Genomic DNA, 25,499 nt, shown 5'->3' with positions numbered 1-25,499 from the left:
ATGACAGGCGTAACATGAGTTTTCATGAGTTGTAAGCCATGTGAGAAAAAAAAGAAAGAAAGAAAGAAATACAAACAAAAGGGTAATTCTATGTGATATTTATTTACAACCAAACATTTCAACAATTCAGTTCATCTTACAGCTGTTGCTTTCAAGACATGAAATTCTTCTCACATTCTTGGAAACCTTTTCCATCTTGATAGCCAGAAAGACACCAGGTATCATTCTTGATGTTGAATACTGTTTTCACTTGCAGTGATTGCTGAATTAAATGCTCATAAACATGAAACCCATTTTTGTCACTAATTTCACAAATATGAATCTATTTATCTTACTCTTGTCTGCTCAATACATAAGATTGAATATCTTACACTTGTCACTGTCATGCTTTGCTGGTTCTGAGGGGATTATTTATACCTTAATTATTATAATGACCACTTCTATGGTGCTGTATCCACACAATAAGTGTATGCTAATGGTTGATTATTACATATATTTGTCTGCATTTAGTAAATATGTCAATACTATCAGGGCTCTGGATAAGGGCAGCATCCGCATTTATCTTACCTCGTTGTTTTCTGATTGCCTAAGCACTCTTCTACTATTTTCAATGTACGTCACTTACAAGTCGCCAACGGTGACTCATTCTGTTCTTTGAGGTAGTACTTCTTTATCTCAAATACATGGAGCATGGCAAGTACTGATGTTTTGCAAATACAAATCAGTGGAAGGGAGATAACTCTAAATCTGTTTTTCTTGTGTTGTGTGCAAAATCTAGTGATTGCTATGAAAAGATTTACGTCACATTCCAATATATAAATTTTACGAAACATTCGAAAGTAGTCCCTGTGCATATTAAGAAGCAGAATAACAGCTTGACATTCTACTATGACAAAACCTGCGAGAAAAACAGCAAGATTGCAAGATTCGAATTGTTTGATTCACACAGGTTGACTGAAGTGTGCGATCCGATAACCATGCTTCAAATAGTTCAAAATTAACATTGAGGTGTTCGGTGAGATAGATACGTTGTTCACTGGTCCCTTAGGGACCATGGGTTGTGGTACCCTCAATGTTTGTTTATGTTTTCCTTGCCCTTCATGCTCAGGGAGAATAAACAAACATCGAAGGCACCTCAACCCAACTCGAGGGACCAGTAAACAACTTATAATGTATGTAGAAAAAAAATACAGTAGGAAAAATGTAGAAAATGTAGGAGATGTGCACCACAGCAAAGTAATGTTTCATTGTTCACTAATCTGTTTACACAAGAGTAGCAATGCTGTGGTGCGTATGTGACATGAAACACAAGATTGCTCATAGGTATTTATATTCAATAATCAATTTTAGTACTCCTATATTGAAAAAAATAAATAAATAAATAAGGAGTACGTACTTCTGATGTTGAAAACTTATCTGGAGCTCTGACTATGTAAAAGAATCTTGCACCTTAAACCACAGGCCAATATAAAAGAAAAACACACCCTTAAACTGAGAAATTGTATGAAGAATGCTGTGGTAGCAGACCTATCCTACCTCACACTAAACATTTTGTAACACCAAAAGCTATATTTTCCATTAACCCTTCGCATGATTAGCAATTCAAATATTGTTCTTATTAATATCACAAACACCTTTATTTGGTTTGTTAATTAATGACTAAATGAGTAAGCACTGAAATTTGGGTGATTCTCCTCTGAAAATCTTCCACGTCCATCATCCTCAGGAAATGTCTACACTCTGAAAACATCGCAACATTGTCTTGGAAAAGGCTGCCATGATGTAGAGTTTTTGCCCCCATCGTATGAATCAGTAACAGAATGATCACGATATTCTACGAATTACTGTTCTTTCCTTCTTGATCCTTTATATACTGTTCTAAATTCCTTGAAAGCGTTTGTTGATGGCTGCCTAGCAACGAATGAGTCTTTGCAGCACCCATGTTTAACAGTGTGACTAGCTGACCTCTGGTGATATCGAGAGGTGGCAGTTTGGAGTTTCTCATCAGTGCCTCTTTACTCAGTATATAGTTGTCCACAAGCCCACCTGAATCACAAAATTATCATGGAATTGTGGTAAATCATTGTTGAAAAATAGTGCTTCTTTTGGAAGTTCACTTGCATACTAACAAATCTCAAAAGCTGATGTCAAATTTGATGCAGCCATTTTATCCACATTATTATTGAGGAAGATTTTCCAAACATGAAATATCATTTGAATTTTCTGAGCTTTTGGGGTTTGAAAATGCAATGTTCAAATTTTCAATTAAATTTGACTTGTAATTTTAAGAAGAAACAAAAATTCTTAGAATTTGAACAGTGTGTGATAATGGCAAATAAATGTGCTGTATACACTTACAGTTATGTGCCATACCTGTGACAGGATAGGCTGAGTGTGGATTTGAATGTTACATTCCCTGCTGATGACAATCCAGACTGAATAAGATATAGCATGTATTGCGATACCAACATCAGAAACAACTTACCTAGTATATAGAGCTGTGGAATTCGTCTAACAATTTTTACCATTTCAGCAACTTGGGGGTCCTTGCTGACAATCAACAGATTAGTCCCGGTGAAGAAAGGGAGTAGATTGGTCAGTCTTGTGTCCATTATGGCTAGTCTGGGGAAAGATGAGGGTATATATGTTCAGGACAAGGATTTGGGGTGAACAAGCATTTGAATCCATAGTAATAGATTCAGGTGTACTAGAGGGACTGATCCCAGCACAATAAATTATAGCACCCTTGCTGATTGGGCCAACTGTACTCCTTTGACCATGAGTTAGTGAGTTTAGTTTTACATCGATATTACCAAATTTCAGCAATATCATAACAGGAGACACCAGAAATGGCTTTCTTCAAAGCGTCAAGCGAAAACTGTATTCATGCGGCTGCATCTGTAACTATAAAACTTGACATACCGTATTAACTTGTTTCCATGGTGAACAAGATCCAGGCCTGCATCTCTAAATTTATTTCGTATCTCTCTTTTCTCATTTTCAGACATCGGCAGCGGTTGGCACACAATAACCATTTTATGGTCCTCAAACATTTTCTTACACTGACGTATGAGGAACTTCTCATAGCCACTCAGCTGAAAGTAGGAAAAAAAAAAAGTAAAGCGGTATTACATGCATGCAGTGTTAGTTGATGTGATCAATATTCTCCATTTGTCATGCTTGTTACTGGCAAACAAGAACAAGTTGGACTGGTGCAGCGAACATGTTTATGAGAAGTGGGTGGTAATGGCAATGATCAAACCTGTATTTGTTTGTGAAAGGGGGAACAGATGTAGGCTAGTGCATGTGCAGTGCATGACAATGAAACGGATGCTGAGGTGCTTCACCCATCATACTGCACTTGACTGCAGACAAGCTGGGGCCCTTTTGGTAAAAATGGCGATGAGTGGACAGCACTCAAATCAGTCAGTTGTCAGGTCAGTGCTCATCTTATCTTTTTTTGCAACTAAAGATATATAACGTCATTAGAATAATATTATATTTGTTAGTTGTTCAAGATCACATTCAGCTACACTTGTGTAACCTTTATTTGTGGATATAAGGGAAGTGCTGCAAAAATAATATTTTAAAATTTCACTTTGTATAATCACTGATTATTTTACTCACTGATTAAGAAATTCGAAAATATCGGATATTCCACTCATAAACGAAATGGTTGTTTACCGAAGCCAGTTGCATTAATAACCAACTTGTGTGCATACAAAATATGATGTCGCCATGTTTCATTGATGATGTAGTCAGTTGCCCCCCAAAATGCTATGTAAAACAGGTGCTTGAAACGTTGCCTTCTAGACTTGGTACTTGCAATGCATATCTTCAATGCTCTGACTAGACATAATGATAAATTCTTTGTATTACGAGGTCTAGGGATTGAGGATAGTGCCGATATGTGGAATTGTCTATCCGGTTGACCTGGCAGTTGATTTTCCGCAATAAAATCCCATCGTAGACCCAGATGAGCTGTCTGCTGATGACTTGCTCCAAGTTTGTCTGGTTGAAGTCTAGAGCATGAATTTCTGACATTCGTGCAGCTGTAGCCATGGCAAGTAAGAAACAGCGTCTTCTGAGTTAGCAGTTCAAATGAGGTCCAATCAAGCGTCTCTTTCGCATCACTTGTGAGATGTTGGAGTACGATGTTTTAGATCAAATGCTGGAGCTCCAAATCTATGTTGTTAATCTTCCAACTTGAAGGAGCATAACAAGGCAAGTAAGTCAGTTTGGTCCCCATTTCCATGGTGACAAATGAGCTGAGCGTTGCCAAGTATGTAAATAATGTACAGCCTTTCAGACCTCTGGAATGTCATAGGTGACAGAAATATTCTGCTATCTGTGGATATGTTGCCTTCATCGCCGTGAAGCCTTTCTCCTTGGCGTATGTCTCAAACCGCTTCCACTTGTCATCATAAAGGGTGCGAGTGGATTTCCATAAGGCTATGGTAACTGCTTTCACTTCTCTCATCAAGTATCCTTTGTGTTTTAAACAGATTTTGATACAAGCCACAAGTGAAGTCGGAACGCAGATGGGCTGCTGTGTGCCTGTTTCGTGTGGGGATGGACGAGAAGATTTTCCCAATCTGGTAGTTGTAATGTTGGTTGTCCTAACTCCTCTATGAGTGTTGGAAACCAATGTCTCGTTAGTCAGTTAGTCTGTTTTATTTTCTTGATGACTTTTGGTAGCATGCTTTTATTTGGAGATTCAGACTGTCGACCATGTCGAAAAGTTGAAATCACAGGTGTAGTAGATATGGTGATCTCATTGACCCTTGTTTCTTAAAGTAGAAAGTCATTGTTGAATTGTCTGTGTGGATCATCACTAGCTTGTCTCTCAGTGTTGTCAACCAGTGGACAGCACAAAACACCACTTTTATCTCCAACTGGTTGATGGGTAGAGTTTGATCTTCTGTCTTCCAGATTCCTGCTGTAATCTTGTCTTTTAGATAGGCACCCCATCCTTGGAGAGAGGTGTCTACACAGAGATGGTTGTTGAATGCCGTCTGTTTCATGTAAGTTCCTGCGCAGACATTTGACTAGCGAGCTCCCCAAAGTGGGTGTGGTTTGAAGATGTCTAGTATCGTAAACTGGTCAAGATGTGAAACCGCGACTCAGGAACCGCTGTCATAAACATAAACATAAACAAATTGTCTTTGTCTGGTCATATTCTGAGGTGACGTGAGCAGATCGAGTAGACATTATCACTGACATAGCGATAATGGAGAGAGTAGAACTTGTTCTAATCATCGGCTTGAATTTTGAACCACTGATCCTGGGACAGTGATGTATCTCAACGCAGTGATGAATCAAATCCCGAGGAGTTAGATTCTCAAGTCATTCGAGCTGAGTTAGTAGCCTGATAGTGAAATCCAACTGTAGACTGAGTAGACTTCTGCATGATGAGCTTGTATGACGTGAAGATGCATAATTCTTCATCTTCAGATCATCAACACTGAACGTGTTGACATTCCAAGGAAGTCTATTTATAGCTGGCTGGCTGTCTGATCAGAAACTGCCATTCATTGCTGCAAACCTCTTGATAGGGAACATTGAGTCTGCTGTAAAAGATCTCTGTGCTGTCTGAACAATCAAATGATGCTGTAGACTGCTAATCTAGTGTGTAAATGACATCTTTCCATCGTTGGATGACTGTAGGTCAAATGTAGATGACTTCCTAACACTGGAATAATAACATCACATTCTGCGCAGGGCGTGGTCTCTCGAGGACCACTCAGATTGTAGACGTGACGTCACCGGTGTAGCATATAACTGATCATCGTGAAATCTTGTTCAAACAGTGATACTCTTGCTAGCATTTAGGCTTGTTCGTAACCATATTGTTTGGCGAGCATGTGTCTAGATGAGTAAAGCGAGCGAAAAAAACGTCCGTCGCTTGAAGCTGATATACACAAATTGTCTTCCAGGTAGATGTGTCGAAATTTTTCTATCGAAGATAATACCGTCATCTCTTGTGATCGGAGGTGTAGTATGCATTGGAACGTTGCAGTTATCTCAAAGAATCTTCGTGATGTATTCATCATTGAGAATTCCCAGCTTCTTCCAGCCGAGTTGAAGGCATTTACCAACTGGAGACAGTTGTATGGGAATGGCTGACGGTGGAAAACTCCAGTTGTTCTGACCCTGATTCCCAATGTTTACCTGGACGCTCCGGTATTAAACTTCTTATCTCTCATTCTCTGGACTCTGGAGGACTTGGACTTGTTAGTGTAACGCTGACTTGTCTGCTTGAGTTATAGCTAAAACGGCACTATATTTTATTTACATCAAGTTATCAAGCATTCTGTTGGGTTGTTTGGTGGTCCTGAAAAGGGACTGATGAGAGTGAGTGCGAGTGTTGGTTTAGCCTGCATCCATCTGCTTGAAAAGGACAAGGTGTTGATGGACATGATCATCATGTCTTCTCTAACGTCTTGGGTAATCTTGTCAAGGGAGGAGATTCAGTTCCACAGTATTTGAGATGAGGTGTTTGGACATACACTGCTGATCCTTCATCTGAAAGTTGACAGGAACATTCACTCTTCCTCATTCGCAAGATTGCTGAACTTGAGATGCGAGTCTAAATCTTGAAAGATCATTGCGATGATCTTGTTGTTGTTGAAACTTGGATGCTGACTTGAATGCCGTAGATAACTTCTCAGAAATTGGAGCTACTGCCGGAAATGTTAACGCTTGCCTTCCTGCTTCATCCTCCTTTTTTTTTCGACATAGGTGCTCTGGAGTGAGTGCAGATCTAGCTGAGAGCTCATACAGTGCAGCAGTCGACGTAGTTGAAGATTGTAGTCTTCGTTCTTCTTCAACATGACTTCCAAACTCATGTTGCATGAAGGCATCTGCGTCGAATGACTGCGTTGAGTGCAGTCACGGCTGACTCGCAGAGATGTCTGCTGTGATGACTGAGGCTGCTGACGAAGTCTGCCTTGTCTGACGACCCGGAGCGGTGACGATGCAGTTGTGGTAGATCTAGGAGCAGCAGTCAATGTAGTTGAAGATTGTAGTCTTCGTTCTTCTTCAACATGACCTAATCAAGTTCATGTTGGATGCAGGCGTCTGCTTCGAACAGCTGTGTTGAGTGCAATGAATCTAAGTCCGAAGGGATGGGTGACTGCATATAACGTCTTCTATGAATAGGGGAGACTGAAGGAGACCTTCTCCGTTGACGAGTCCATCCACGTGACGTCACTCCCCCAAGTATAACTACTCATGCGAGCGCAGTCACACGGCGTGGGTATATACTTCTCTGTGCTGTGACCTGATGATCGGGACCTGGATCTTCTGGAGTGCGTGCATGTGTGCGTGCACCTCCTCTTCATCTTCAGACGTGAGTGCAGCTCCAGATAAATGCTCTCGCTGAATCACTGTCGACATCGTTGACGAGTGCAGTCGTCTTTCCTCTTCCAATCATTGCTCCATAAGTTCATCATCTGCATTGTGAATTGTTGCATGAAAGTGCTTGTGTCAAATGCATGTGGTGCGTGCATTGACGACTGTGTTGAAGAGTTGTCTACGATGCCCAAGGTTGCAGGCGAGATGCGAATGATGTCTTCACTCTGTATCATCAACAGAGACTCGTCAAAAGTTGACGTTCTTCTAAGGGGACTATCTCATCCCTGAATGACTTCTTCATCAATGAGGGATGATTCTGCAATGATCTTACAGATGAAGTCTTCAACGACTTAGTTTTCTTGGCCTATGATGGCCCTGCCTCAACAGATGGTTTCTTCTGAGTCTTGGGAACGGACTTGCCCGACCCTGGACAAAACCTCGGCGATACGACTGGCATCTCGCTGGAATAAATCTCAGCATCAATAATTAAACGGTTACCAGATTTTACTTCACTAGATTAGACATGGCTAATGTGAGCCATGTTGCTTATCTCTAGCACGTCTGTGAACAGACCGTAAATATAAGAAGAATTCTGCCTCAGACAACTAATCCAAAATTTAAAACGAGTATGAGCAGAACATAAAGGTTTACACGCCGGCCAAAGTACACGTGGGTCAACCACTGACAGCCGTAACCTGTACTGAAAACATGATTTCATCAACTGAGACTACGTGTCAGTTGTGAAGTATGGCAGTGAAGTATCATGGCGGTCAGCTGACCATATGCGCTGGAAAAGTGAGGTAATACTTGGGTGAGTGTGAATTTTATGTCTGCTTCATTTAGAAGGGAACTTTAAGGGATTTCAGGTGTTCCACTACCTTCGCCAGGAAGAGAAAAATTTGAATTTTGTTTCTGATTCCCAACATGATAATGGCATGATAGCGTCCTGGGTTGATTATTTACAGACTGTCGCTGTATACAGTGTTGCAAACTCTTGCTTCCCGACCATCCAAGATGGACTGTTTTGTGACAGGACGGACAGTTTTAAAAAGTTCCATGCCCGATGGTCTTGAACGAATCTGACTTTGAGTATAAGGACTAAAGCCTTGATTTGAAAACATTAACCATTTTCTCATCTCTTACTTACCTTCTCCTTATTTTCTTAATCCAGCAAATTCTGGACTGGCAACATTCCAACTGCTCCCTTAACATTTGAGAGATGCAAGTCCAGTTGTCTGGCAATAATTTGGGGGACTTTACAACACTGCTATGTTCTTGGGTGTGGAACTAATAACAAACAAAACAAATTCAATTTAACCTTTCATACCTGTTCATCTTTTCTTGGGTTGATATCCTTAACCTTCACAGGTTGTAGTCTTTCTACTTCAGGGAGCAGTATTGGTTGCGTAATGGCTTCAAACAGACGTCGCTCTTTTGTAGAAGGTCGAGGTTTCTGTATATTGGGTCTGCGATAACGAACTTGTGTCAGACAGATCTGTGTTGTGGATAACAGACCTGTCAACATGACAAAGTAGAAAATGCACATCATATCTGCCATCAGTGATTGAGTCTCAGTAAAAGCAAGTGAATTCCTACTTCCTATACTCATAAAAATTGACAAAATTTATCAGAGCGTCCACAGGGATGCAGAAAAATTCCAAATACTTTTTGTAAAAATATTGATCAGGTAACTGAACTACAACAATATTACTACACAGAAATATCAACAATATTTAAGTGACTCTGGGATCCCCATTTTGTAATCCAGGAAACCTGAAATTAAAACAAGAGTCCCAGTGACCCTCTGATACAATACTCGAGGTAAATCCCAGTTTTCCTTTGTGTGATGAAGCTGTATGCACCAGTATTACAAACATACATGTGTAAGCAATTTATTTAAGAAAGTTATTTTTTATCACATTATTCACGTAATGAGTGAGTGAGTGAGTGAGTGAGTTTAGTTTTACGTCGCACTTAGCAATATTCCAGCTATATGGCGACGGTCTGTAAATAATCGAGTCTGGACCAGACAATCCAGTGATCAACAACATGATCATCGATCTGCGCAATTGGGAACCGATGACGTGTCAAAAAAGTCAGCGAGTCTGACCACCTGATCCCGTTAGTCGCCTCTTACGACAAGCATAGTCGCCTTTTACGGCAAGCATGGGTTGCTGAAGGTCTATTCTACCCCGGGACCTTCACGGGTCATTATTTGCGTAATACAACCACAACTTAAATAAGTTAATTTTTAAAGAAAATATATATACATGTATATGCATATATATATACTAGACATTTGTATACTGCCGATATCTAGTTAGCCAGTTCAATGGCTGAAGGGTGTTTTGTTCCCTCGATCATTGGATATCCATCAAAACAGCACACAGTATTTTCAATCTCAACTCCCTGGGGATCATACAACTCTTGCAGCCTACCAGGTGCACTGAGTTAATGTGGCTTTCCCATCCTTATGAGGTACCCATTCACAGCTGGGTGGACTGGGACACATAGTCACAGTACTTTATCCATGTTTACTGCACATTGCTGCATCCGCAACTAACATGCAGGTTTACACATTCATACGTCTAGATGAACCATGAAGGGAGCAAAAATTGGGGCGATTTTGTTTTTTATTTGTAGCATGTCATGATATTCCCTTCCCGTTTTCTTTCATGTCTTAATTTTTACGCGATCAGATAACTACTAAAGAAAGATTTCTGAAATAATATGTAAGGTCGTGTATTTCCCTGATATCAGTGACAGTCTGCTTGGTAACGTGATACAACAGCATGAAATACCTCTGTTTTCAAAGCTTCATCTGAATAACATGTGAGGTGATTCGTTTGAGGGTGGGTATCATTCGAAAGCTCTGAACATCACCCATATCACTGTACCCTTGCCAAGAGCATTTTCACAGTTGTAAGAAGTGATTTTATTGGATTAAGATTGGTTTCTATATCTATAACATGATATATCACACCATGAAATATTGGTACAGTGGAAGCTGTCTTACTCGCACCCTAAGTAACTCGGTTTTCTTATAATTCGGACCGAATTGGTGGTCCTGGTAGAAGTTAAGGACTTCTTGTAACTTGGATTTCAGACTGAAATCTCCGCCCTTCAAGGTAATTTACAATGAACACATCGCTAATTATCTTGGACTAGTGGGACTGCATGAGGCGGTAGTGCTTTGTAGTTAGCAGATTACCTACTTCATCAGGTGTAATGATAACCAATTAACAAAAAGAAATTAACTAAGCAGTTCAGCAAGCTGACATGACTCACTCAGTGTCATTTTGATGGTATGCAATTTTGTTATGACTGAACCACCGTTGAAGCGGACATGTCCAAATGCAGCCCTACCCTGAAGGACTATTTCCGCAAGTAAAATATGTAATCAAACCACTGAATAAATAAATCAATCTATACAGTATGTTTACTTGTTCATTTGTTTATTTATTCATTTAGTTGTATGTTTCATCATAAAAGCACTGTGCATGTGTATCTTCTGGTCAAGGGATCTAACTCTTGACTCTCACCAGTCCAATTCGGACTCCTCGTAATTCGAACACAAAAGTCGGTCCCAGTCGAGTCCGAATTAGACAGCTTCCACTGTATTTTATTTCTGACCAATCAGAGAGCAGCTCGTCACTGGTGCAAGCCTATTGAGGGTGAAGAACAAACATGGTGGATTCAATCACTTGATACTGCTAATTTCGCAATAAAGTCGTACATTGCAAGTAAAAGAATAACTTATTTCATTTGAGAACTAGAACTAAAGCGGGATATCTGGCTATTATGAAAAGGTTATGTTTTTTCGCTGACTGGGTGTTTTTAAGTGAAATACATAGTATTTCTTCTCAGAGAGGTGATGATTTTTGTAGGCAGCTTTTTGGCGTACATATGAAAAAGTTGCCTCCCCGCTGAATTCCATGCAATGCTAGTTGGTACATACAGCACTGATTTTGGTAACTTTGGATTTATCCGAAAGAGAATTTATGTGGCTTTATTTCAGTAAAAATCAAGACTGTATATTCCATAATTTCCCAACCAGAATAATTGTGAGTTGGGTGTTTGACAATTTTGTGCGCATTACATCCCTTTCCTTCTTTATATGTACAGTCAGGCCGCATTAATCCAAACGCTTCTGTTTTTCATCAAAAACGTTCGGATAGTGAAACGTACGGACAACTGAAACGAACTTTTATGAACACAACTACAGTAGGGTTACTTCCCTTTGACATGGCAATACAAAAACATACGAACGTATACAAGTTGGCTGAATGTGTGATGTGGTGTTTGGGGGCAAGAAATCAACTTTCACGTTGGTCAGTTTGACATTGGCATACTTGTGACTGGCAGCATTGTTACGAAGTAAGATCACGTGTCAACCACGTGATTGCATCTGTCTGTCAAATGATCATAGCCAATCACAAAACATATCCGATGTCCGAAATTGTGCTCTTGCCGATAGACTGTCCGAATTCTTGACCAAAATGTTTACACATAAGATCAAAATTGGCTTTAGGGTTTTCTCTTTTTTTTAACTTTTTGTGCTGCAGTAGTTTCATCTTTTATGCCTAGGGGCGGGACTTGCCATTATGACTGACAAGCATCAGGTGATCTCAGTTTGACATGATCAGTGTTTCATACAGGAAGTAAGCATGACCAAACTCCAACTAACCAAACGTGAGACCTACTAATTGATCAAAATCACAAACTAACGACATCTTCAACTCGCAAGTGTCACTTAACAATTACCACTGAATGGGGCTCATAGTGTGAAGGGATTATCCCAATCTTTTTGATGAATGAAGCAAAACTATGTGTAATTAGCTAATCTGTTACCACTGATTAATGTTCGGATACGGAGAGTGAAGCACCGGATTACTGAATCAACAGGTAATGAGTTTAGATAGTAAACAAGATTGGTTACAGCTAGCTATTGTTCAGATATCGCGGGAATCAGATTGTCGGGGTCCTGACTAACGCGGCCTGACTGTATATTGATATCAGTGTATGCTTTTTGGACCCAGGACATATTATTTTCAGCAATACAAGCCCATGTGCTCCAACACAGACTTGCAAAGGACCGATATAAGCATCGACATAAGTAATGCCAAGGTAGATTCACACAAACATGGAGATAGACTCCGTAATATTTGTTTGCAGGAATGTAACACAATCTATCTACAGAAAACAGATACAAATTGACAGAACGTGAGAAATGCAATTGAAAACAGACTAACAGTGAGCTCAAAGTCAAATAGATCGACTCAGTGACTGATTTCCACATTGGTGTTCTTCTTAACACCCTCTAGTAAATAACACATTTAAGAGGATAAACATCTAAGTGGAGTATCATGCTCAGGTACATGCATTCACAAAATGAAAATCATATCTGAAGACTGCTGTGATTCTTACATCGCCTCATGTGGGCTGCCATGTTGAAATTCTATGCCACCAAACGTTCTTCCAAATGTCGTAAACATTAAGACACCCGTTCACAGTTTTGAAACCTTGCAGTCCCATTAATATTATACTGGACAGACTACTGACGCTTCCAGTCAATCGGGAAAGAAGAGGTAGGAATCGCATATTCTATTTTTCGTCTTTTCTACCTGTACGACACTGATTTGCACATACTATTACCCTTGCGACCAGTTATACCTTCATAAAGCCAATTTCACTTGGCATGGTGTTGGTTCCATGCATGATCGCACGTACACATTCGCAATAAATTGCAAACTGCGTACCATGCCATATGTTTTTGTAGGTTATGTAATAACCAGTTAATAATAAAAAAGACTGCCGTTCCTGACGTAACACCGGTTTGTTTGCGCAAGGTTCGAAATGTTACCGCCCAAATACTTATATTAGTATCTATTATTCATGTTGTTTTTTGTTTGTTTGTTTGTTTTTAAACAAAAACAATCCCCTTGCCCACGTGGTCTACTTCTGAACATTGTATAGCGTTTGAAATATCCTTTCAGTGGCCTGTAAATAATCGAGTCTGGGGTAGACAAACCAGTGACTGATACAACGAGCGATAATCCCATGCCGTCGGGGCAACACGCCACGCGTTCAATTTTGAACCATCTATGACTAGGAGAGATTTTGGTCTCCAAAAAACATATTTAAACCCCAGAATTTCAACCCAAATAAATCACGCTATAGCAGTTAAACAATTTCTGTAGAATTTCTCTGTCATTGATTTACTGAAAGTTTCACTGCACATAATTAATGATTCCATGGTTAACTGGTTAACCGGGAAACGTCCATGTTCCCACGAACAACCACGGAATACTGATTCCTGATTGGCTGATTATATAATGGGTGGGTTTGACTAGCTAGCATATTCACATATATGACCACCATATTTTACTTTCTTATCGAAAGCCAAAACGTATGAAATAAACTTTACAAATACAACTGTAACGAAGTTGAACGGACCTTCCGTGCTCTCCGAGATTTGATACATCCGAAAAAGGGATGCCTTCTGGAAACAATGCTCTAGCGGGATGCCTTTGTCGAAATTAAAATGATTGTTTTTATAGTTGTAAAATAGTTCTCAAGTGATAATGTCGGTCAGAAACGGACACCTGCAAGGATCAAATGTAAATAGTAGTAAAGAAAATTGTACAAGGAAACCGGAAATAAGATAATGCGTCTGCTCTACGGCACAAGGACAGTCGATAGCGGTCAGATAGGTGTATCCGATACGAAAACAACTGTAAACACAAACATTTGGTACTGGTAAATTATGTCCTAATCAGATAGAACGGAAAGCTTTTCTTGTTATATCCTACAGAAACTGCCTCAGAGTTGCATACCTGTAATAATGTCTAGGAATGCACGCTGATAAGGAATCCATCTAAATATGAGTTTGACAGGTGGTGGTTGCAATATCTTCGTTATGTTCATTTTATGATCATTATTATGTATGGTGAAAAGACATGATATTTTCCAACTGTAGTGAGTGACAATATATCCAATCATGCTTAATGTAGGTGAGGGCAAGTTAGGGATTTACAGAGATGTTCTCAGCCATGTGTTGCTAGTAGTTTCAATCAATATGACATATTTTCCCTTCAGTTTCACTGTCATGCTTATTTGCAAGAAAACCATGTGACATCAATTTCACAGCAATGTATGATGCAAATGTTATTTTATTTTTAAGTGTTCATGTTGTGTGTATTACATGTTCATTTATTAAGTGAAACAATATTAACAATAGTATTTATGAGTGCGGGCTAAAATGACTGATAATTTGAAGTATTGTTGATAGGAAAAAAAATGAATGGTTGTCAATATGTAAAATGTGTTATCAGTAATATAGTACATTAACTTTTCTGCCACAAAACAGTTTGAATGTTCTCAAAGTATGAAAATTTAGCACATTATTCATGGTCTGCTTCTAGCCTATGTTCAGGCTGTTGTTTTTTTAACAGTCCATGACAACATATGTCACCACTCACACATGGTGTGGAATATATTAATTTCTTTCAGAAGTTTTTGGCACTTTTGCTTAAAGTTACAGTTTTTATATTTATTGACAATCTATTAATTTTTGGTTAACGATCAATATTGACAGCGATAGCCAGTGCTAGTGTTTATGCTGAATGAATGGCCGTTTTGTTAATGATAAAATATGTATTGTAACTTTTGTAAGGAATATGCCTTGCATGGGGATGAAATTATGTTATCAAACACAACCTGGTGATGCATTGACAATGTAAATTCATAAAGGTGATAGTCCTTTTTATGCCTTTCTTCTTAGAAACCTAAATATTTTGTCTTAGATTCAAAGTTAGAAACCTAAATATATGTGCATGACCATATGTTTAAAATAGGTGTGTTGTTGTGTGTTTTGTATGGAGTTTTACTATTTCAGAAATCTGAATGTTGAGGGTTATGAAGTTTACAGCTCTCTAATAGAATGTTGGATAGAGTGGTCAAGGACTGGCTCTCAGAATACAAGGTAGAATGTTTTGGTATATACAGTTGTATACTGTGCCCTTTTATATACTGAATGACAATTATTAAAGTATTCTTAGTGAGGATTTAGCTCACTTAAGAGCTAATGTTGACAGCATTCATGCATGCTTGTCACAGGATTATTTAGTGTACATATCCACGCTTAACACTCTTTATCATTGATAGCGTTTGTCACTGTTGTTTTGCCACACAGTGTTAATATTCCAATAAGACGGTTTCAGTGATGTCAAAGAATACATGGCCTCTGTAACTGCAAGAATACAAATGCTCCATGTCAAGTGCTTCTTTTCTCTAACCATCATTTTTCTTCACAAAGCATTGTTTTCAATACATGAGATCAAATGTTGCAGTTCATGTTATGTGTAATCAGCTAAACACTGAGTGAAGCACTCATAATATCATGTTTGTTCGTAATGTTTGTGTTGAACTACTGTATGATGCCACTGTAAGACAATATTAATGCTTCTCTAAATACTATAATGCTTCTATACAAATTCTAATGTATAATGCTGGAACATTCTTCTGTATACTGTGAAGCTGACATGTGAAATATTTCAGGGCCTGTCAAAAGAGGAAGTCCGTAGTTTTGCATCGACCATTAGACAGAATGAGGAGCTGGTACAGAGTTTGTACAAGCTGTTCGAGAGCAAGCCATCTGTAGAGGTAATCACACGCAAGTGTTTGGGAATCACCATTTTCCTTTTTGCCAGCACACTTATTGTCCCCATCCTAGGCATAACTGAAGTATAAACTAAAACTAACACAAAGCAATATTCACTCACTAACTGTTTTATTAACAGTTCTTATATCTTGGTTGAAAATCTTGTGACAAACACAGTCTGTTTTCAACTACATATTTGCTGTGATCTGGTATTATATCCTATGCTCATTATGTCACCTATTGGATTTTCTGGTCCAGACCACCATCACATTGCTAACATATTTGACAACCATCATATCACAGAGATATTGTTGAATGTGAATAATTTTGCAATGCAGAAGGAATACACAAGCAAACAAACAATAGTGGATCAGCTATAATGCTGGTAAATTAGATATAGAGAGATGACAACTCATACGAACATTTTGAATCCCCTAGTTACGTAAAAAATCAGTCTGGTGTGGTTAAATCTACAAGTAACTAAGCTCTGCATTCAGAACACAGTGTGTCTATTGCCATTTACTGTGAGAAACACACAATATTTGTTGGTATTGGCGAAAGTTATTGAGTGGAGTGGCATTAGTGGAGATCTAGACTGCTGTTTTTGAGAGTTTTTGTGAATCTGTTATCTGTCGTTTTCTACTTCAGTGTTCCTCATCTGAGTAATATTGAGAGTGGCCAAATTGTGTCTAAAGCTCTGCAATTTGTTGTGTAGAGTTGTGTCTCTTGACCACATGAGACACATTCGATTCTGGGTTTGAATATTGGTTTGCACTGTGTGTGTTCCTGTGATTTTCAGCGAAGATGTCTAAAAGTCTAAAACCTGAATTGTCATGGTATGGTTTCAAGGTTTCTATTCGCTGTTCTTGTACTAACCAAAGAAGTAACCACATAAAACCTGAATCACTGTTGACTTTTCTTCCACATTGATTTAGTATGATCTAAATGCTGTCTGAAGTGGTGTTAAACCAAACTCACTTCTTGCATATATTACAAGTGATGCAAGTGTCACAACGTTGTGCGTAGAGCATGAAGTTACTGAACCTATGACATCGTCCAACATGACTTTAGTCAACAAAATGTTTTCGCTGAAATACGCAAGTCCACAATAGTTCTGCAACTAGGTTCAATCATAACAAGTATCATACATATATATACTTTACAAGAGAAAAAGTGAATGAGTGCCCCTAACCAAATTATATCAAGCTTTGTAAGGTTCTGTCAGTACAATACCATGTGTCATTAGCATCAGTTGACCTGGGAAGATCTGTGTTGGAATTAATCTTCTGTAACACATGCTTTTTGTAAGAAGTGATTAACAAGATTTAATGATCAGGCTTGGTGACTTGGTTGACACATCATTATATTCCAATAGTGTAGATAGATGTTCATGCTGTTCATCACTGGATTGTCTGGTCCAAACCCGATTATTTACAGACCACTGCCACATAGCTGGAATATATCTGAGTGCGGCGTAAAACTAAACTCACTCAGTTGTCAGTGGTACATCACTCATCGTAACACAAAAGGTGGAATAGTTGGATTATGTTGGTTATTAGGAAGGTTAGAATTAAAGCTCTTATTTTCATACAAATAACTTAAAATGAACACTCGTAGCCAAGTTCTTTAGGAGGGTTAAATCTGCATTTTGTAACCAGTGATCAGTGGTGATGTTACATGTCATTGTCTAGGATGCTTCCATCAAGGACTGTGTACCTTGCTGAAAATATCCGCTTTTGTGATCTCAAGGTTGTGAATTGATATGTTTCACTCTGAGGTGGATGTTATGATCTGAAACCTGATTACTAACTTTTGAACTAGGAGCAGGAATTATTATTTTACCTGTCAGAGCTATACAGTGTAAGCCCTCTAAATCAGAACTCGTTGGGACTGACAAAAAATGATGTCATTGAAGGTGTGCTAATTAGGGAACTTTTCCCTTTTTAACTGGAGAAAGATCTTCCATGTGCCGTAAAATGTTACTAAAAAACATGTTGATAGTCATTATGTTTTTTATTCACCAATATGGATAACATAAGAACAATACAGCTCAGATGTATATGTACAGACAGCTTCCGTTTATGTTATTATTCATGAGGTGAAAAAGCAAGTTTTTGCTTGCTGTTTCTTTGACTCTTGATGCTTTTTGAAAATGTCCGAATACATGTTCAGCCAGTCAGCAGGAGAGCCCATATACCAAATGCTGGTTTAGAGAATGTCAGTTACTGTGCAAACAGTCAGTTGTGTGGTCTGTTTCGTGCCGAAATATGCAATAGACTGACGCCGGATTAGAGAGCTTGTAAATAATCATAAATGAACTAGTTTCTGCTGGGACCAAATTCTAGTGCTGATATTGAGAGAATGCCAGATTGGTTGTCTGCTGGTTTTGAGACCTTCCACTGATTGCCTGCTTTTAAAGTTGGAAGTAGAAACTGAATGAAGCAGTGATGACATAAAATGCTCCAACGGTGTCAGAAGGGTGAGCTTGGATTAGGTCCACTTATTGAGTTCTCTCCCCTTGCTCACATATTTCCCTTGTCTTGAGCATGGTGATTGGTCTAGGCACATACCTGAATAGTGATACCTTTAGATAAGATTCAGGTTTGAAATATGTAGGTTTATTGAGGTTGATGTATACTACACAAAACAAGTTAAGGAGTAATACATTCTCTCATATTGAAACTATTAGAGTTAACCTGTTACTCCATGACATGAAACCTTTAATAATATGAACAAATCATATTCCTCATTTTCATATTTGTGTAGAACCTCTAAAATTTGTATTTATGGGTAAAATTGACAGCTGCTCATTGTAACGTGAGACTCATCCCAATGACTGGAGATGAATATAATAGAAAAATTGAAAAGATTAAAAACATTATTTATGTCTTTCATAAGTTACATTGCAATTTTTTAGTGTATTTGTGAGATAAAAATTGTTTTAACAATTCTCAATTGACTGTGCTGACAAGCAGCTTATGGTGTCTCATGGTGTGCTGCAGATTTTGTCAGGATGAAAGGTCGAGAATGAATATATTTGTCTTGAAAATGAACAGAATTACACATATTTCAGAATATGATAACTGAACTGCATCTCTGTGGAAGTGTCAATAATATTTCTCTTACCTACAGACACCATGCCAAATGGAATGAAAAGAAAGCATAATTAAGTATGCTTCTATGATGTTATTTTAACCTACCCACTTTTTCTATTTCTTTATGGTGATGTGTGGGTAAAGAATTTGCCTGCCACACAGAAGCGGGTTCTGTTCTCCACACATGGGTTTCAGTTCCCTACCTCTGCCATGATATTGCTGGAATATCGCTAAAAGTGGCATAAAACTAAACTCGCTCACTCATTAAGCATCTACAATCTGCATTCCTGTGGGCTGTTCTCCCACAATAAGGGTAGCCTAGAGGTTAAAGTGTTTGCTTGTCATGCCGAAAACCACGATTTTCCACAGGGGTACAATGTGGGAAGCCCATTTCTGGTGTCCGGTGTCTTGCTATTTCTTACGAAAACTTACCAACCCGCAAATTATTTAGGTTTGCCAAGTCACTCACTCACTCACACAAAAGGCTGACATTTTATGATACAGTTGTTCAAAGCCATGTTACGCAGAATTATCTGGACAGATGACTATATGAGAATGATTCCATCCTGTCAATCAGAAGGAAAACATGAAAGACAGCAGGTACATGTTCATGTGGACGAACGTACTTGCACTTCGTGACATGGGATTACTTTGCCTTCAAAGGCGTACACGTGTTACTGCTAAGCTAGGATCAGTCTTGGGAGCATCTATCAGGTGTCAGTTACAGTGTTAATTGGGCATACACTGGTAATTGATCTGCTTCATGGCTAACGCACTGGTGCATGCAAGATGTGCTCATCTCTCAACTGAGAAATCTGGATTAGGAAGCAATGTTTCTCTGCAGACCAGGAATAGAATGACCTCTTGATGTCCAGATTATGTCTGGACTGTAAAGAAAAAAAATTGTATTTCTTCTGTCAGATAACAATCTTAAAAATACTCATGCTTGGGTGTTCTTGTGATGGATAACAATCTGAACACTTCTGATGTTTGAGTGTTATTATGCAGGATAATAATCTTTGAAAAACTTGCTTTCTTTTAAGAGTGTTACTGTGTCAGCTGACAGTCTAAAAAACCCAGCTTGTACTTGAGTGTTCTTATGTCACTTAAAAATCTTTGAAATACTTAAACTTTAGCGTTTCTTTGTTAGATGACAATCATTTAAGTACTTAGGTTTTAGAGATCTTGTGTTGCATAAGAATGTTTTGAAATACTTATACTTGAGTGTTCTTCTCAATAGTGTTTTTTCATATGATAACAGTTTTAAAAAATCTTATGCTTGTTAGATGACAGCGATAACAGTATGTATTCTTGAGTGTGTTCTTAATTTGGATAACAGCCATAAATGTTTAAACATTCTTATCAGTACCTGTTCATGTACCCAACAGGTGTCTTCTTGATAACAACTGTAAATATCCATATGTTTGAGTGTTTGGTTTTTGGACATCTTGTGTTTGCTGCATTTCTTAAAAGTCCTTATACTCCAGATCAGGACAAGGTCAATGGTGGAAGTGTTTGCTCATCACAACAAAAACTCAGGTTTGATTCCCTTCATGGGTTCAGTTTGTGAAGCCCGTTTCTGGTGTCCCTTGCCATGATATTGCTGGAATATTGCTAAAAGGGGCTTAAACCTAAACTCTCTCACTATTATCAGTACCCATGCATGTGACTTTAGCTAACCTGGTTTAGATTTGCACCACCTCAAGCTCTTTCCCACTTTGATATCGATAACTGGCCATAGCTCTGTTAAAAATATTATAGCCCAGTGTACTCAGTGGTCGGAAAGCTGGGATTATGACAGTGATGTGACGTTAAGCACCAATAGTGTCAGGTTTGTGTTGATCCCAAAATGATTCTGACAAGGCTGACTAGGGTTAATTTTGAATTAGAATTCACAATAGACAGAACCTGATAGAGGGAGACAGCTCTTGATATTGGGCTGTGCAATAACAGTGATAACCTCACGATGATGACTTCTGGCATATCCCTATACTGTAGATTTCACCAGTCAGTGCCCTCTATGTGTTAAGCAGCTGGAACCATGTATTGAATTTGAACTCAGAATGGACTGGCTGTTAAGTTTACAGAACAGAAAGATTGTGGTACCAAATAATCTCCTAGTAAAATTGCTTTTGCAGATTGATTTCAGTTATTACATGAGTTTAGTGAAAGGCAGTGGGGAAACTGGGGACCTATTCTTCACTCTTGGTCTGTGAAAGGTAAATTAATTCACATGGATAAAGATATCTATTCATGAGGGAGTTGGAACGGAATCAAAAGTTTTTCCCAATTTACTCTCTTGCATACTGGTAAGGGCTGCTTGATCGCTTCCTCCTTCCCTCCCTCCCTCAGTTGACTTACTTGTGACTAAGGGAGGCAACTCTTGCTGTAGAGTTAGGTCACGATTGCACGGAGCGAGGGAGTTTTTGCTTAGTGCTGCATGATTTCGTATTGCTAAAAGAGCTGATAGGTGGGGAGAGAAGTCCTTTTCCTCAAATACTGGCAGAATATCTGCAGATTTGAGCACACAAGGTTTGGCAGTGTCTGGAGGTGGTCAACAATTTTTGTCCATCTTTTGTCAACAATAGGTTTGTTCCAACCAGTGATGGTAGTCTGGCTATTGTGATGTTAACTTTCCCAAGTATAAAACTCGCACAGACTGAGAAATCTGTCAATCTGTAATATCCTGCTTTGTTCCTTTATTTAAAATGTCCTTAATTAAAATGTTGTATGATGAACGAAGAAAAGAACCTTATAAATATTTAACACATACAAATTGTAAGAACCAGGAGCAAAGGGATGCAAAAAGTGTTTATTCATGTAAGGTCACCCATATTTTCATTATGGGTTTCTTTGCACAATCCTTGAATGGCAACAAATGTATAAACGTTGTGAAATAATAAAAACTTTTTCAGTACTTCTTGGTAGTTTTGAAGGGAATGTATGATGTAGGCCAAGTTTCTGTGTTTTGTGAATTCGTAAGAGTAAGAGAGCATTTTTTATCCCATAAGGGTATAACAGTGTCAAGGAAAATTGAGACAGGAAAACGTTTTTGTTAATTTATGTTGGAATGAAAATTCAAGTCAGGCCTGAAATGAGTTAACATAGAAAAAAATTCAGACAGGATAATGGAATGAATTAGAAACAGAAATTGTCACTAGTGTTGTAGTGCTTACCAAGCTGCTCTTTAAGTTTGGTACCATAACGAGGAGTAGAAATTGGCTATTTGAATTGTTTTTCTATTCTTGTCACCTGACATGTTGATTAATATGTTAGTTTCCATCACTGAATCCATACATGAATTCACATTCACAGTTAAATGCTCTGTGATACAAATCATTTAAAAAGGTGGGGCAAGTTACAGTTAATATTCATTTGCAGTTTCATCAAATGTTGAGAATCAGAATCAATTAAGCTTAATCTTAATAAATCTTGCAGCATTAAAATTTTAACATTGGTGCCCTAAATTTATATCTCGGAACTCCATGTTTTACCTATACCTTCAGTGACAGTTAGCATGTATCCCACAAAGACATTGTAGTGTTGCATTTAATACACTATGTGGTGAATATTATACATCTTATGAATATTGAATAATTATTCATGAATACAACATTGTAGTTAAGTGACTGATGTACAGTATGGAACACCCATGTTGACTGTTAATTTGGAAGCAATAACAGATGATTTCATGACACTTAAAAGTGGTGTGTAATTGTTATAGTTGACAGTAACATATGAAAAACTGCCATGTAGTGTGTTACTGCAAGGCTAGTACATATTCTATTCTTGCATATCCCACTTTGAAGAAGGACATATCGGTGAAACACACTCCATTAAAAAAATTGTAAATATTTGTTAATATTTGGTTCTAGTGATCACAAATAACAGTTCTCTGAGGGCCAAGGTTAAATTCATCAAAATGCAAGTGATTCATAACAGCCTTTAGAGACAACTCCGGGAAACCCATGGTTTGTGTTTTCAAAGACATTATTAATGATTAAACATCGTAGACCATACAGATTAGTGTAATCAGCTTTTGATTTGTGAACTCACATGTATATCACTTATGGCCAGTTTTGGGCATAGGACTTGTTTGTGAACAAAGTGAGTTTGATGTGTCAATGTTCCTATCAAAAGTTGAGCAGTATGACAAAGCAGGATCCATGTAAACATGATGAATAGAGTTTTAAACTGATTGACCCTAATTTTGAGTTAAATACCCCATTTAATCAGGACAGCCAACCTCATGACTTCAACCAGAATGTTATGTTTTGTTGTTTTTTGCTCGATTGGATGAGGAAATTACTTTCTTTGAAAACCCCATGGAGCAAAGGAAAATGCTGTTTTCTAATCTAAGGTTCTACTTGTTTCAGAAATGTCGATTGCATGAAACATTTGATCAATACATTTAGTGTGGCGTGACTCACAGCCAAATCATGCATTTAATCGATTTATGTAAGTTATCGCCCGAGTTGAAGGGGTTATTTGGTGCGAGGAACATACTTCTAAACTGTGCCACTGTCAGCTTGGGTTTAATATGGTTTGTGTGATGTAATGTGTAATATGATTATGTACTGAAGCAGCTGAAATGGGGAACTCTGCTGTCACAGACATGCTGGGAGCATCATACCTCTCTCCAGACTCATACACTTGTGCTGTTTATAAAATAAACACTGTTTTGAAATATCTTAAGATAAATTGAACTTTAAATAAATTTAGAGAAATATGTGAAAGTGAAGCATTGTTTGGTAGTATTAGGAAGTGTGGCAGTATTGGTGTAGGTATGTTATGTCATTGTCACCAAAAGAGTTACCTCCCCTGCATTAAGAATTAAGAGCCTTGACTGTTTCTGCTATGAGAAGGAAAGTTTATGTGGGACTAGAAACAGTCTGAAGGTCATACTTTTGCCATTAAGAAGTTCACAACTCTGTAGCAAATAATTTGTGGACAATGCAAGATTAAGCTGCAGTGAAATTTCCCATACTCAGTGTGGTTAATGGTTGAAAATTATGTCCTCATTACAGTCAACAGCATTTACAGTGGATATAATAAAACCATGTTTGTTCGTAGCCATGTCAATCTGGAAATGACCTGTGAAGATCTAGGGTAGAATAAGTCTTCAGCAACCCATGTTGGCCACATAAGTGACTGTGCTTGTCGTAAGAGGCCACTGACGGGATTGGAGTGTCGGGCCCCCTGACTTTACTGACACATGTCATTAGTTTCCAGATTGATGCTCATGCTGTTGATCACTGGATGTTTTTATCTAGACTTAAATATTTACAGACCACCGCCATATAACTGGAAATTATCTCACTTACTCGATTTGGAAGCATCCTCGTTATTGTGAAGGGGTTGTTGGGTAGCTGAGTAGGTAAAGTGTTCATCATCCTGAAGTCCTGTGTTTGATTTCCCACCTGGGTATAATGTGTGAAGTCTGTTTCTGGGGCCGTCTGGGATATTTGGAATACTGCAGAGAATTAGCCAGTGTGGCACCATACTCATTCATTCATTCATTCATTCATTCATTCATTCATTCATTCATTCATTCATTCATTCATTCATTCATTCATTCATTCCAAAGTTATATTACTACATTGCAGTTATTCATTAATCTGAATGGTTTTATTTTGAACACTACTGTCCTGATAAACAAGGTTCATTCTTTATAATTTGGTTAACAAAAAAACAAAAAACAATTATCTCCACAGAGTTATGCCCCTTATGTGTAAGGATCTGCTGGTTGTCAAATTTAATTGTTTGTGTACTACAATGTTTAATGGCTATCAGTATCACTGTTTACTTCATTTTGCTAAAGGTGTACTGACTTCCATGACGTCATGGATAGTGAACCCATGAAGATCAGGAGTAGAATAGGTCTTCTGGAAGCCATGCTTGCCACAAAAGTCTTATGTGCTTGTCGTAAGAGGCAACAAACGGGACGGGAGGTCAGGTTTTCTGATTTGGTTGACATTGTATTATAACCACCATCATGCTGTTGATCACTGGATTGTCTGGTCCAGACTTGATTATTTACAGACTGCCGGCATATAGCTGAACTATTTCTGAGTGTGGCGTAAAACTCTCTCACTCATTTCATGGTTTCATGGACAGTGTGTCTGTCCAGAAAATGGGTGGTTGAGGGTTGAATACCATATGGGTATTTCTAGTTTCTCCCTCTGAGATATGGATGGAAAATTAAAATCACTCTCTCACTGTGACTCAAAGTTTGCATAAGACACAACTTTACTTCAAACACAGTATCAATCACTGTACTTGTAACCCTGAACTGATATAGTATGTACTGAGGAACCCCTCACCGTTGTCTCATCCCAGCTGTTTTTCTACATCACTCACACAATGGTAATTAATTACATAGTAAA

General features: G+C 38.3%; 2 protein-coding genes across 2 annotated transcripts in view; one reads left to right on the top strand and one right to left on the bottom strand.

Moving 5' to 3' along the window:
* Window positions 1-83: 83 nt before the first annotated feature.
* On the bottom strand, window positions 84-12,857 carry LOC137298916 (large ribosomal subunit protein uL10m-like). Its single transcript, XM_067831288.1, has 5 exons — window positions 12,784-12,857; window positions 8,684-8,871; window positions 2,923-3,095; window positions 2,486-2,622; window positions 84-2,046 (listed from the first exon to the last, which is right to left on the bottom strand). Exons 1-5 carry the CDS (start codon window positions 12,803-12,805, stop codon window positions 1,835-1,837), a joined length of 732 nt encoding a protein of 243 aa, XP_067687389.1. The 5' UTR covers window positions 12,806-12,857; the 3' UTR covers window positions 84-1,834.
* Window positions 12,858-14,040: 1,183 nt separating this feature from the next.
* Window positions 14,041-25,499, top strand: part of LOC137297982 (hyccin 2-like) — a 220,473-nt gene continuing 209,014 nt past the window's right edge. Inside the window, exons 1-3 of the mRNA XM_067829997.1 lie at window positions 14,041-14,109; window positions 15,254-15,340; window positions 15,916-16,020. Of these exons, the coding sequence (XP_067686098.1) occupies window positions 15,299-15,340; window positions 15,916-16,020 (147 nt within the window). The 5' untranslated portion in view covers window positions 14,041-14,109; window positions 15,254-15,298. The remainder of the gene's footprint in view (window positions 14,110-15,253; window positions 15,341-15,915; window positions 16,021-25,499) is intronic.

Source organism: Haliotis asinina, chromosome 10, assembly GCF_037392515.1.
Source record: "Haliotis asinina isolate JCU_RB_2024 chromosome 10, JCU_Hal_asi_v2, whole genome shotgun sequence".
NCBI classification, from domain to species: domain Eukaryota; kingdom Metazoa; phylum Mollusca; class Gastropoda; order Lepetellida; family Haliotidae; genus Haliotis; species Haliotis asinina.
This window is presented reverse-complemented; position numbering and strand designations above follow the sequence as displayed.

What these genes read in the sequence shown, in the direction of transcription:
- LOC137298916 (XM_067831288.1), bottom strand. Translation starts at nt 12,805, where the DNA reads ATGGCAGCCCACATGAGGCGAT. An exon ending in GGCAGCCCACATGAGGCGAT is followed by an intron (nt 8,872 to 12,783) that starts GTAAGAATCACA and finishes TCATGTTGACAG; the next exon opens with GTCTGTTATCCACAACACAG. An exon ending in ACCCAAGAAAAGATGAACAG is followed by an intron (nt 3,096 to 8,683) that starts GTATGAAAGGTT and finishes TCCTACTTTCAG; the next exon opens with CTGAGTGGCTATGAGAAGTT.